The following is a 13,082-nucleotide window of genomic DNA, read 5'->3' as shown; positions in this document are numbered from 1 at the left end:
CAGAGATTCTCAATAGCTTGTTTCCAGAATGAAATTAACATCCGGAAAAGGACAAATCCATAAGGCAGCTTTCCTCAAGTCAATAGCAACTACTGCTAGGTAACAACTGATCGCAAAATCTGGACCAATAGCTTTCAAAAGGAAACTGGATAAATATTTTAAGGAAGAACAAATTGTATGTCAAACCAAATGGCCTCCTTTTGGGTTCGATCATTCTATAATAAAAAGATTACTAGATGTGTGATCCATATTATAATAGTGTTAGTCAATCTACATTTCAAGTCACAGTATCTAAATACGTTGTTTCAGCTGGATAAATCTGAGTCATTTATTTTCACGTATCACCATTTTAAGTTAGTTGGTGAGACACCTTTCTCGATCACAGCAAGAGGACTTAATTGAGAACAGCCTTTATCTCTCTCATCCAAATTTCACCTACAACAATAATGCATCAAGCTTCATTTGGCACAAAGGACTTTCATCTGTACTTTATGCATCCCTCAAATATAGAAACTACTTTCAAGCTTAGGTTATTTACAACACTCTTTACTGTTCTCTACACCACGTAACATCTTTAGCAGAAAGTGTAGGTGGGCTGCCTGCTTCTCGGTTGTCCTTTATACCACTTTGTTTATACTACTATATTGTCTCATTCGAATTCTAAAAGCATGGCAGCCAATCACCAATTCTTACTCTTAAGTGAGTTTTCCAAAATTTACTGACAGACAGATCAAAGTAAACTCATGTCTACCAATCTTTGGAGAAACAAATGTAAGAGGGTAGTTCAAGGGCATTTGCTCCTAAACTTCAATAATATTAATGTAAGAATGACTTCAAAATCAGCTAGTTAATAGGTGCTTGCTAGTTTTCCCCGTTCCAATGAGGAATTCTCTAAATTCTGCTGACCATTGCCAAAAGAACTGTATTTAGTGTCTTTAACATAAAAAGCATCCATTTCCCCAGGAACACAAGTGTTAAAAGGTGCGAATAGAAGGGGCAAACTAAAGCATGGTCAAAAAGGTTGGCTTTAAGGTCAGTCTTAGAAGAATAGGGAGAGCTGGAACAGCAGTGGGATATCACGCAGAGGGAATTCCAGAGCATGGGAACCAGAAAACCAGATGCACAGGAAATGGGATGTGCACAAGAGGCTGGAATGGACAAATCAAATTGGCAAAAGCAGTTTGGAGGAGTCGTCCAGGGACTGCATTTGAGCCAATTCCCTATAATACATCATGGAACAAAAAGGGAAGGGGCCATTTTACATCTCGTCTTAGTCATGCAACAGGGTTAATTGGTAATCTCATCCTAAAGGAACTGCTGGGGAATAACAATCATAATATTATAAAATCACAGAATCCCTACAGTGCAGAAGGAGACCATTCGGTCCATCGAATCTGCAACAACCAGAATCCCACCCAGATCCTATTCCTGTAACCCCACATATTTACTCTGCTAATCCTCCTGACACTCGAGTCAATGTAGCATGGCCAATCAACCTAATTCACACAGCTTTGGACTGTGGGAGGAAACTGGAGCATCCAGAGGAAACCCACACAGGCACAGGCAGAATGTGCAAACTTCATACAGACAGTCACCCGAGGCTGGAATTGAATCTGGGTCCCTGGCGCTGTGAGGCGGTAGTGCTAACCACTGTGCCACCCCTAGTATGATGAATACCACCTTGACTGATATGCACAAGTTCCAAACTAGAGTACTAAACATAAATTAAGCTAATTATATATGAATGAGGGATGAATGGACTACATTAGAATGGGAAATCAGATTAAATGATAGCGCGAGATAAGAACTGATTTTTTTAAATTTCATAATTCTCTGAATATATATTCAATTGTGAAATAAAGGCCTAAATCTCCCAGTCTCCAGATCGTCATAGTCTAGGCGTATAACAGAAAATGCACAACTTTGTGGACGTCCTAACACAAACTTGCATTTGAATTGCCAAAAAAATTTAAACTTCTGAAGGGTAATTCCTCCACGAATGTCTCTAATCTTGATCCACACCTATCTTGATAGTGACACAGGAAAAACCCAACAACAACCATCACCTCCCTAACCATCAGATTAAACCCCTTGACCAGACCCAACTATCTCCTGACCACCCAGCTATCCATACCCACTCCACGACACAACTATTCTTGGGGGACTGTGTTAAATTGTCTCCTAGTGTCTCAAGACATGCAGACAAAGGGGATTATCAGGATAAAATCTGTGGGGTTACCGGGATAAGGCTTGGGTGGGTTGCTGTGTCAGAGAATCGGTAAAGACTCGATGGACCAAATGGCTTTCTACACTGTAGGAATTCAATGATTCTATTCCACCTCCCCACCAACCCCTGATCCAACTATCCTCCTTATGACCCAACTATCTCCTCCCTGAACAGACTCAATGATTCCCCTGCCATCTCCCCTCACTCCATAAGCTAGACCTGTCTACCAAGCGTCCAACACAGCTATAGACCTCCACCCTCCCCCGACAATTACAGAAGCTATGTAAACTCATGCTTGCTCAAAATGGGACCTTTAACTGCTTAAAAGAATATGACAGCTGATGTAATTAAAAAAGGGGCGGTCGCTTGTTTCCTGGCTCTACTGCGATCTAACGGAGTTAGAGAGATGTGCTACGCAATTTTTCTTCAGCCAGGATCAAAAGATTCTGGCAAATACGTGAAGTAGTGTTGAGTATAGAAAATCTGTGCAGACAGGGACAATCTGTGCAGCCTTGCCATTAACAGAGATGCAGGACAAAAACACCAAGGGAAAAGTGATCGATTTGTGTCTAACTAAAGAAATTAAGGGTAGTATTCGATTAAAAATGAGGCTTATACTACTGCCAAGAGGAGTTGGGACAAACTGTACTTTGCAAATGTTTGTATTTGTGAGATAGCTTTTTGAATCCAAAGTGAAGCTAGAGAGGAAAGGGGTGCATTGGCATTCCTGGCTATTGGGTCATTATACTTCTGAGAAGTTAGAATCTGGCTGAGGTTGCTGTGGGATGAAAGCTGGAAAAAAAGGGAAACCAGTCAGGGTTTAGTTACAGCTTGTCTTTAGTAGCAGTACACACAGAATTTGTGCAGGGAAATCTTTTCTGTTGTGATGATACTGTGCCTTTAAGAAGTATATTCGTAGATTTGTTTGAAAAAACATGCAGCTCCATCCTGAGAGTGCAGGATAAAAACTTATTTTAGCCAACGATACTGTTTGTCTAAACAGTATTAGTGCATTTGGGTTTAGTTGACAAGAGCTAATGGGAATCACTAAGCTTTCAGGGAAAAAACACAGCTTCTCTTTCATTTTAAAATAACAGTTCTTGCCTAGTTTTGTAACAAACGAGAGATGTCTTTCTCTCTCTGGCTGGAGGTTGTCTGGGACCCAGGGCTGGCAGCCTAAGTACAAATTTGTAAATCTGTGTTTTGCTAATTTGTTTTGAAGAGGAATTTAAGTTTGAGGGGGAAAAATTGCTTGAATTGGAGCTCCTGGAAGAGGTTAGCAGTTAAGTATAGTATCTTCTCTTGTTTAAGTATTGTTCAATTGTTAAATGTTAAGCTCATTCATTTGCTACAGTTAAATTAAATTAAATAAAGTTTGTTTTGACAAAAGCTTCCCAATTTGTCAAACAGCACCTGGAATGAAAGAAACATCACATCCTCACATTAATGCCAAAATAGCAAATTGCAGAACTCCAGGAGTTCTTCATGAAGTATTGTACAGGTGAGCTAAAATCCTAAAACCAGTATGAATAGCTCAGGCATGCTGATGAGCTAAAGATATTTTAGCAGAGAATGAGACTATGACAGGGAGCTGTTGATCAGTTGGTTGTAAATTATCTCTGAAAAGCTTCCCCATCAAGAACAGTGTGCCTGGAGTGAGGGTTTGTAGACATGCACTTTGCCAGTGTGTCCTATTTGCGGACCTCTGATAGAATACAGCTGCTGCTGAATGTGACTTGAAGGCCAAATCCACAAGTGGGAAAATTGAGAGATGCTGCATGCCAGAGGTTGAGTTGGAAGAAACATGAGATTGCGTGTGTGGTACCACATCTGAGGAAAGTGATATGAGTACTTACAATTATGTGGCGTGTATCTTTGTTGCATTAACTATTGAAAGTGAAACTTAATTTTGAGTGAAATAAAATTTAGAATGCATTAACAGACAAAATGTTATGTCAATTTTGGGTTTGACTGTGACAGTGAAAGTGTTAAAAGGGGAAATCTTTTGTTGGTACTGTTTGGAAATTCCTTTCTTTTACAGTATGAAAAGAAAACTTGCTGAGCAAAAGTCAAAACAATAAATCGACAATTTAAAAAATTAGTAAATAATACCATGTGCATGCGTGTGCAGCTCACATTCAGGGTACTCACTCACAATCACTCACGGTGAGTCTGGGTTAGTGCCTGTTAGTGTATGGGGGGGGTGAGGGTGAATGAGAACCCCATGACTGAGAAGTGAGCTTGACACCTCCCCCTCCCTCACCCACCCTCTCTCGCTCTCAAACCCATCCACACCCTTCCACTACTCATCATCCAGTCAGTATGGTTGCTCAGTTGTTGACTATAATTAAGCCTGAGATCAACAGATTTTTGTCGTCTCAGGAAATTAAGCGTTATTGTAATTGGGTGATTTATAGAATTTGAAGTCAAGATCATATTGCACTAAGAAACAAGCTCGAGGGACTACGTGGCTTACATCTGCTCCTGTTTCTTGTGTTTTTAACGTGCTCTCTCCTTGGATTCCATTCCTCTGGCCTTCAAATCTGCCATCATTACCCCTCTGCTTAAAAAATGCTCAATCCCTCTTTCCTTGCAAACTACCACACTATCTCCAACCTTCCTTTCCTCCTGAAAGTTCTGAAACATTGCATCCCTTGCATCCATGTTTCCTGGAACTCCATGTTTAAATTCTTTCTATTAGGTTTCCAACTATGCCAGTGCTGAAATGGCTCAAATGAAGATTACAAATGATAGCGACTATAACAAAGGCAACTCCTCAACCTGTCTACTGCCTTTGCACAGCTGTTCATACTGTTCTCCAGTATTCACTGGATTTCATTCTAACTAGCAGAAAATTGCCATCAATGGTACCACTTCCCATTCCTGCACAATTGTCTCCAGTGTCACCAAAGGACCAGTCCTTAGTCCCTTTCTGCTTCCCATCCATATGTTGCTCCTTGGCAGAATCATCCAAAAAAATCAGTTTCAACATTTATGTTGATGGTAATCAATTTTACCTCACCAGCACCACCCTTGACTCTCCATTCTATATTGTCAGACTGTTTGTTCGACATCCAGTACTGGATTAGCAGAAATTTCCTCCAATTAATTGGGAAGGTTGAAGTCAGTACCTTTGGTCCCTAATACGAACCGTGCTCCCTTGCCATTAACTCCATCTAGTCTGTGGTAACTGTTTAAGGCTGAACTATTTGCACTCTCACTCTCATATTTGACCCAGAGATGAGCTTTCACATGTCCATGCCATCACCACAACTGTGTAATATTTTTTCCAGCAGTGTAATAGTCCCCAATCCTGCAGTTGCCCAAACTCTTATGCAGTTGAAATGCTTATCCATGCCTTCATGACCTCCAGATGTGATTTTTCTATTGCACTCCTGACCACCCTTAACGTTCATGAAATTGGGGTCATCCAAAACTCCGTTGCCTTGTCTTAACTCATCTCAAACCCCATTCAGTTTTGCATTCAATGATCTACAACATCTTCCAGTTAAACAATACCTTGATTTTAAACTTCTCGAGTTTGTCATCTCATGGCCTCCCTCCTCTCCATCTCTGCAATCTCCTCCAATGCTACAACCCTTCAAGATGTCCATTCTCCCCTAATTCAGGCCCCTGAGCATGCCTGATTTTAATTGCGCTGCCATTTGTGGCTGTGCCTCCAGCTGCCTGGTCAAAAACTCTAACTCCCTTCCTAAACTCTGAAATAGAGAGGCACTTTCCACTTTAGGCACCTCATACAACATGCCGTACTACCTCCAGCATCATTTTTTATTTTATAATGCTCCATGAAGCATCTTGGGATCTTTTACTATGTTAAATATGATGCATAAATATAAACATTATTCCTCTAACTTCTTCAACAAAAAGAGTGTTCAGGGCGTTGTAAGGATCGAGGAAGTTACAGAGGCAGGAAAAGGATTTAAACACAAGAAGAATGTTAAGTTGGAAGCATTGTGGACCAAGAACCACAGTAGGCTGACAAGGAATAATAAGATGAATGGAACTGAGTCAGTGGTGTTTTGGATGACCTGATGTTCGTAGAACATGGTGGTTGGGAGGTCAGCCAGAAGAGCAATGGACAAATCAAATTTGTAGATGAAGATCATGAGGATTGTTACAGCTGCTGTTGAGGTAAGGCAACACTGCAGTTGAAATTAACAATTTCTGATGAAGAGGATGGGCTTGAAGCTCAACTCAACAATGCAAAGAAGATGCTAAAGTTGCAAAACAGTCTATTTCAGCTTGATGTAGAAAGGAGGACGGAAATCGATGGCACGGGTAGAGTTTATGACCACTTGCATTTAAATGCTAAAAAAAAACTTTACAGAAGGGTTTCATTTGCTCATCTATGCTACGCTTTTGAAATTAGAGAATTATGCACACATTGAGATATCAGTCGCTCTTAGCAATTTAGCTTCCTTACCCACATAGAAATTCCTGATGCCTTTGATCTCCCACACAACCCTTATCAATCATCCCTATGGCTCAGTTGAACTTGTCAACATTTTGCCCAAATCCATTCTTAATTCCTGTAGCATTGTTCCATAGGCACTGGTTAAGCTCCAACAATCTCCCAAGGTGCCATGTGTAAGGTCAATGAATATATGCAAACATTGAATTGTCAACGTATCAGCCAAATCTGGTATTATTTAACCAGGATGCATACAAATACAAAACCAAATGGAGGTATCCTAGATCAAAGCATTGGTACCTCTTCAATATTGTCGTTCAGGGCAAATATCTGAGTGAAGTCTATATCATTTGGTCCATGCAGGGGTCTGATATCTGCTGGACAGATCACCAAATTGTGCGATCAGTGCTGGAGATCCACCTAGCACCAAGACATCACAAGATCCAAAAGCCCATGAGGAAAAAAGTCTGATGCCACAACCCTAAAACAGCTTAAATGGAGAAAGGAATTCCAAGTGTAGCTTAAAACCAATCTGGAAAATCAATTCCAGAACAGCTCGATCAAATAAAGTCAACTTTACTCAACTCCTGCACCCGGACCAGGACTGGTTCAATGACAACAATGCTCAATATGTGACCTTCTTGAACACAAATGAGCAACCTTTATTGCACGGCAGAACAACTGTAGTTTGCAACACAAGGCAGCAGCCTTGGTAAAGGCTGACATCCAAAGACAAATCCAGAAGATAAATTACATTCAGTGGAAATAGAAAGCCCAACAGTAATCTGACTATTATAGCACACAAGCCTTTTCTGAAGCCTCCAGGATCGTTTATAAACCAAGATTAAAGGGCAAAAAATTCCTCTCTACTCAGAGTGGTGGTCCTCTTCTTCAAGGTGACAAGTCTAGAAAAAATATTTTTAACTTGAGCATGAATTCACAGTCGCAGCTGATACTTTCCAAGCTATTGTCCAGCATCCTGTGGTAGAACCCATGAATGAATCACCATCCAGAAAGACGTAACAAACATTCAGATGGATGAAAACAACAAAGTCTGAGGCCCTATGGTATACCAGCTGGAGTCTTCAAAGCTGGTAGGTCTTTTCCTCACATCAAGACTTCATCCACATATCCTATGGATTTGGGAATAAAAAGAACATCCTATCCAAATTCAAGAATACAACAACTGTATCTACCTTCAAGGAGGAAGATAAATTATATTGTGGAAATTGCAACAGGCAGAATCTTGATATGCATTCTGCTGAACCGCCTACTTCCGGTGGCTGAGGACATCTCCCAAAGACACAGTATAGCTTTAAGCCCTCCGGTGAAACTTCTCAAATGGTCTCTATTGCCAGACAAATTCAAGAAAATTGACAAGAACAGCAGCAGCAACTCTTCATTGTTTTAATGACCTGACCAAAGCATTTGACTCAGTAAATCACGAGGCTCTATGGATTGTGCTCCTACGATTTAGATGCTCAAGAAATTTCATCACAATCCTGCAATTGCTTCGAGATAATACAGCTGTAACTGTGTTGAATTGGAAGTCTGAAGCAGTTGCCTTCAAAATCTAGATTAAGGTCAAGCATGACCATGCAATAGTCCCCACACTATTCACAATCTGCCAGCTGCTGTTTACCTTGTGAAAAATCAAATGCCGTCTGGTGTCAGTATTAAATATGACCTATATTGAAAACTCTAATTTTGGCGGTCATCTTGTCAAAACTAAATTGACAACCATAACTATGAATATTGCTCACTCTGCACCAGATTTGCATCCAACTCTTGATTTGATTAATCCTATAACAAAAAATCCAGCCTTTGAATTTTGCCAAAGGAAACTCATGTCAATGTACACCTGGGCAGCCAAATGTTCCACCTTGCATATAAGTTGAAGGCGAGATCCCAACATATGTGGAGTGCTTCATATCTTGACAATTATCTTTCTCAAAAGGCCACCATTGATGAACAGATCCAATGCTGGATCAGCTACACCAGTTCAGTCATACAAAAATTGAGCAGTGAACGTTTGACAACAAAGACCACTAAGTCAACAAAAATCTTACAGTTGTCATCTGCTCCTGCACTGCTGTGAGACCTGAACTGTGTATCAGTGAAACACAAGTGTGCAAAAGAAATTTGATCAGCAATGCCGTGCCACATTCTCTGGATACAACAGGAGTGTTTCCTACAGCTAGATCTACTAGCATCCAAGCAAAATGCCTGCAAAATCTACTAAGATGTATCTGAGGCAGAGCAAAGGCAGAGAAGGAAAGAAAAGGAAAGAAAAGAAATCCTGCATTCCAGGTTCCACTACCTCGTGGAACATCCTGCATCCCCCTCACTCCCCAAAGATCTGTAAATCAAAAATCAGCCTGATTAGACATATGAAAATCAATAGCAGAAATTCATCATCCTGAGTATGCTATCCTCAAATCAAAAACTGGCAATGAGACACACAAGGGCAATTTCCAGCCTGTATCTCCAGATTTAAGGGTATTCTTATTCTACTGCTCCAAATTGCCCTGTAATTCAAAACGTCGACGAGCAACCGGAGGCTATCCAGTACTAGAGGCAAAAATCTACACTTTTGACAATGAGGGAGAAATGCAAAAGGTTGGGAGACAAGACTTTTAACATAATCACTTTTAGTTAAAAGCACAAATGTCGAATCAAGATCAACACTGTATATACCATACTACATCTCAACCAAGTTCCACAAACTTCATAAGTTACTAACACAAATTACATATTTTTGGCTGGCAAACTTCCTGGACACCTGACATATTTGAAGATCTCTTGACTCTGGATTTCTGAAGACATATGTTCTTGGAAAGCCAGTTTGAAGGGAAAAATAGAGACATGTAAACTCCATAACGGAGAAAAAGTAAATTAGGAATGCAGGGAGGAAGAGGACATAGAAAGATCAAATGGGAAAGCAACTCTACATATAGGTGCCAAAACAAAGAGGTGAGAAGACAGCCTCTGTGGGATGAAGCAGTAAGCAGCAAGGGAGATGGTGGCATAGTGGTATTAGCACTAGACTAGTAATCCAGCTACCCAAGGTACTGCTCTGGGGAACCCGAGTTGGAATTCCACGGTCATTATTAGCAACTCAGCCCAAACATTATACATATCACATAAGCTCCACAAACTTCATAAATTACCTACGTGAATTGCACATTTCTATCTTGTTAAAACTCTAACAAATCCCTCACACATTTAGAAGGTTTCTAAGGTTTGGCTCTGCCAAGCGATATTCTGGACATGATAAATGAGGTTATGGCCTAAGCAGAGAATAGTGTTCATTACTTATCAAACAAATTTCTCAGTAGCTTAGAGATTTGGATACAGTGTTGGGATTCCAGATGAATCCAAAACTAGCTGCCCTAAAACAAAATGCATTTAATTTTTTTTTTCTGGAAAGACCAGGCAACAGATTTAATTCATTCTTGTAGGGAAAACAGTGAATATGAAAATTAACTTTCAACATGGCCACCTGCTGAAAAATGCTAATGAGCAATCACATACCATATGTACAGCATCCTGCACAAGTCCCATTTTGGAGATTTAGGAAAAAAATACAATATTTATTCAATGTGGCACATTTTAAAATAGGTAATGTGAAAATTATTGGATAGATCATAATCAGAATATAAGAATTGAAATCACAAATATTAGCATTTTTTGTCTGTGCTTCTGTTTCATATTGAAATATTAATGTTACATGTGTATACAAGTCAAATTCCACACATTTTACTTTGGAACTCTACATTAAAAAGCAATGAAACTATCTGGAATAAACATGACAAATATTATAAATCATTAAAACAACAAAGCTTACCTTTGTTTCTCTGTTTCTGATTTGATCTCCTCTGTTAAAAAAGAAAGAAAACACATTCAATAAATATCAATACTTTACAGCACCAATTTAACAGCAGACTTATCAATGGATGGCAGATACTGAGATGCACAGTCAATCCAAAATAAAAGCTAAAAATGCAGGAAGTACTCAATAATCATGCAGTATTATTCAGAGAAAAAAAAGTTAATAGTTCAGGCCTGTGACCTTTCATTAAAAAACTGGGAAAAGTTAGAAATATAATAGCTTTTGAGAAAGATGTGGGTAGAACAAGAACATTAGGGAGGCCTGCGATAAGATGGAAGTCAGGAGGAGCAGAATGAAAGAAGATTTAATTCTACATGGTCAAAGAGAATGATGCTGGAGCAAGGAAAGAAACAAAACAAAAGGAGTGCCAAGAGTAGGTATGCTCCTGTACAAAGAGAAAAACCAAGACACGCAAAAGGAAATTGAACTCAACTTCGAGTCTGGAAGGCTCGAAAGTTAACTGTAAAGTTAAAGCCTCATGAAAAAAATGAAGTACTATTTCTCAAGCTTACTTTGAGCTTCACTGGAGCAGACCAAGGACAAAGATGCCAGCATAAGACCAAGGTGAAGAATTAAAAAGATAGGCTACTCAAAGCTTGGAGTCACGTTTGAAGATCGAAAGAACTTGTTCTGCAAAGTGGTCACCCAATCTGTGTTTGGTCTTCCCAATGAAAAAGGACCACCACATTGCGAGCAGCAAATACTATAAACTCAATTAAAAGTACGAACAATAGCTACTTCACCTGAAAGGAGTTTTTGGGGCCTTGTACAGTGAGAGAAGGAGAGGCAAAAGAGCAGATGTTTGCACGTAAAAATGCCTTGGGAAGGGGACAAAATATTAGAGGTGACTGAAGTGTGGACCAGGATATCACGGAGGGAAAGGTCCCTTTAAAATGACAAAAGGAGAGAGGGGGAGATGTGTTTGATGATGGCATCAAATTGGCAAAAAATTATCTGTTTAATACAGTGACTGGTGGGGTGTTAAGTGAAGGTATGAGGAACCCTATTGTGGTTTTAGGAGAGAGTGTAGAAGTACAGGAAATGTAGCAGAAATGGTCAAGGGCCTGTTAACCATGGAGAGGAGTTCTCAATTGAAGAAAAAGGTGGAAAGTTGCACCACTGGATCAGATATGACAGATGTGGAAAAAACTGGAAAAAAGGAATGGGACCTTTCTGTACGTACGTTGAGAAAGCGTAGTCGAGGTAGCTGTGGAAGTCAGTGTTCCAGTGAAACTCAATATAAACCTGAGGCACAGCATCTCATGTTTTGATTAGGCACTTTAGAATCTTCTGGACTCAAAATTGGGTTCAACACAACTTCAGACCATAAACTCTGCCTCCCTTTTGTATTTCCTTTTCTTTGCATGTTTCAGTTCTTCTCTACTTTCACTTTCAGATAGTAGCTGAACTATTTTAAGCATTTTTTGTTTCTTTTCTTGCTCCATCACCATTCCTTTTAGCCCTGTAAAAACTAAATCTCTTGTTACTCAATCTCTCTTATCTTCTACACCATCACAGACCTTTTTGTCCTTGTCCACTCATTCTTTCTTCAAAGCCTATTACATCCTTAACTTTTCCCAAATTTAATGGAAGGGCATCAATCTGAAACATTAACTTTTTCTCTCCCCACGTATGCTACCTGTCCTGCTGTGCATTTCCAGCATTTTTGTTTTCATTTCAGATTTCCAACATCTGCAGTATTCTGCTTTTCACAGTCAAATCAAAATTGCCTATATCCTTGTTTACTCTGTTTCATTTTTTGCTAATTTTCGCGTAACAGGTAATACTCCCTGCAGCAACTATTTACTCAGTAAAAAAAAGTGAGCACAGCAGATGTTAATTGCTGTGCAAGTCAAACTTTGCACATTACCCCATCACAGAGTTGTCCCCCAAAGGTTTTCCCCACACAACCAACACAATACCTTTTCTTAAATATCCTTTTCCTTTTTCATCTTTGATTCCATTGTCCTCAGCACTGAACTTAACTTTTCCAATCTTTCTTGGTTTTCCTATTGCTTCCCATTTCAGGTAAATGAAACTTTGATAACCTTCCCCTGTTTATTTGTGAAATCTAAAATTAAAGTGAATTTATTAGTCACAAGTAGGTTTACATTAACACTGTAATGAAGTTATTTGGAAAATCCCCCAGTTGCCACACTCCTGCACCTGTTTGGGTACACTAAGGGAGAATTCACCATAGCCAACTCACCTAACCAGCATGTCTTTCAGATTGTGGAAGGAAACTAGAGTATCTGGAGGAAACCCACACAGAAATGGGGAAAATGTGCGGACTCTGCCCAGACAGTAATCCAAGCCAGGAATCAGACCTAAATCCCTGTAGCTGTGAGGTAACAGTGCTAACTACTGTGCTGCCCTTTGAAAAACTATAAAAGCCTTACACTCTCCTTTGAAGTTTAATACCTATAAAAACAAGTCCCTATCTCCTGATGCAGATTTCTGAACTTAACTTATTTATTTATAAACCCATTTTGCCATAATGCATATATTAACATCTTTGCTCCTTTCATTGT

The 13,082-nt window shown here is 39.6% G+C and overlaps 1 protein-coding gene across 5 annotated transcripts in view; it reads right to left on the bottom strand.

Annotated features, from left to right (window-relative positions):
- arfgef1 (ADP-ribosylation factor guanine nucleotide-exchange factor 1 (brefeldin A-inhibited)) overlaps positions 1-13,082 on the bottom strand; it is a 250,335-nt gene that overhangs the window by 179,847 nt on the left and 57,406 nt on the right. For 4 of the 5 annotated variants that reach the window (XM_080194120.1, XM_080194123.1, XM_080194122.1 and 1 more), the window contains exon 2: positions 10,507-10,537. In XM_080194120.1, the coding sequence (XP_080050246.1) occupies positions 10,507-10,537 (31 nt within the window). Of the gene's footprint in view, positions 1-8,979; positions 9,019-10,506; positions 10,538-13,082 lie in introns of all 5 variants that reach the window. The other variant, XM_080194121.1, reaches the window with a different exon arrangement.

This window comes from Carcharhinus amblyrhynchos, chromosome 8 (genome assembly GCF_965287045.1).
Source record: "Carcharhinus amblyrhynchos chromosome 8, sCarAmb.v2.hapA, whole genome shotgun sequence".
NCBI classification, from domain to species: Eukaryota; Metazoa; Chordata; class Chondrichthyes; order Carcharhiniformes; family Carcharhinidae; genus Carcharhinus; species Carcharhinus amblyrhynchos.
Note: the sequence above shows the minus strand (reverse complement) of the source record. Positions and strands in the feature narration are given on the sequence as shown.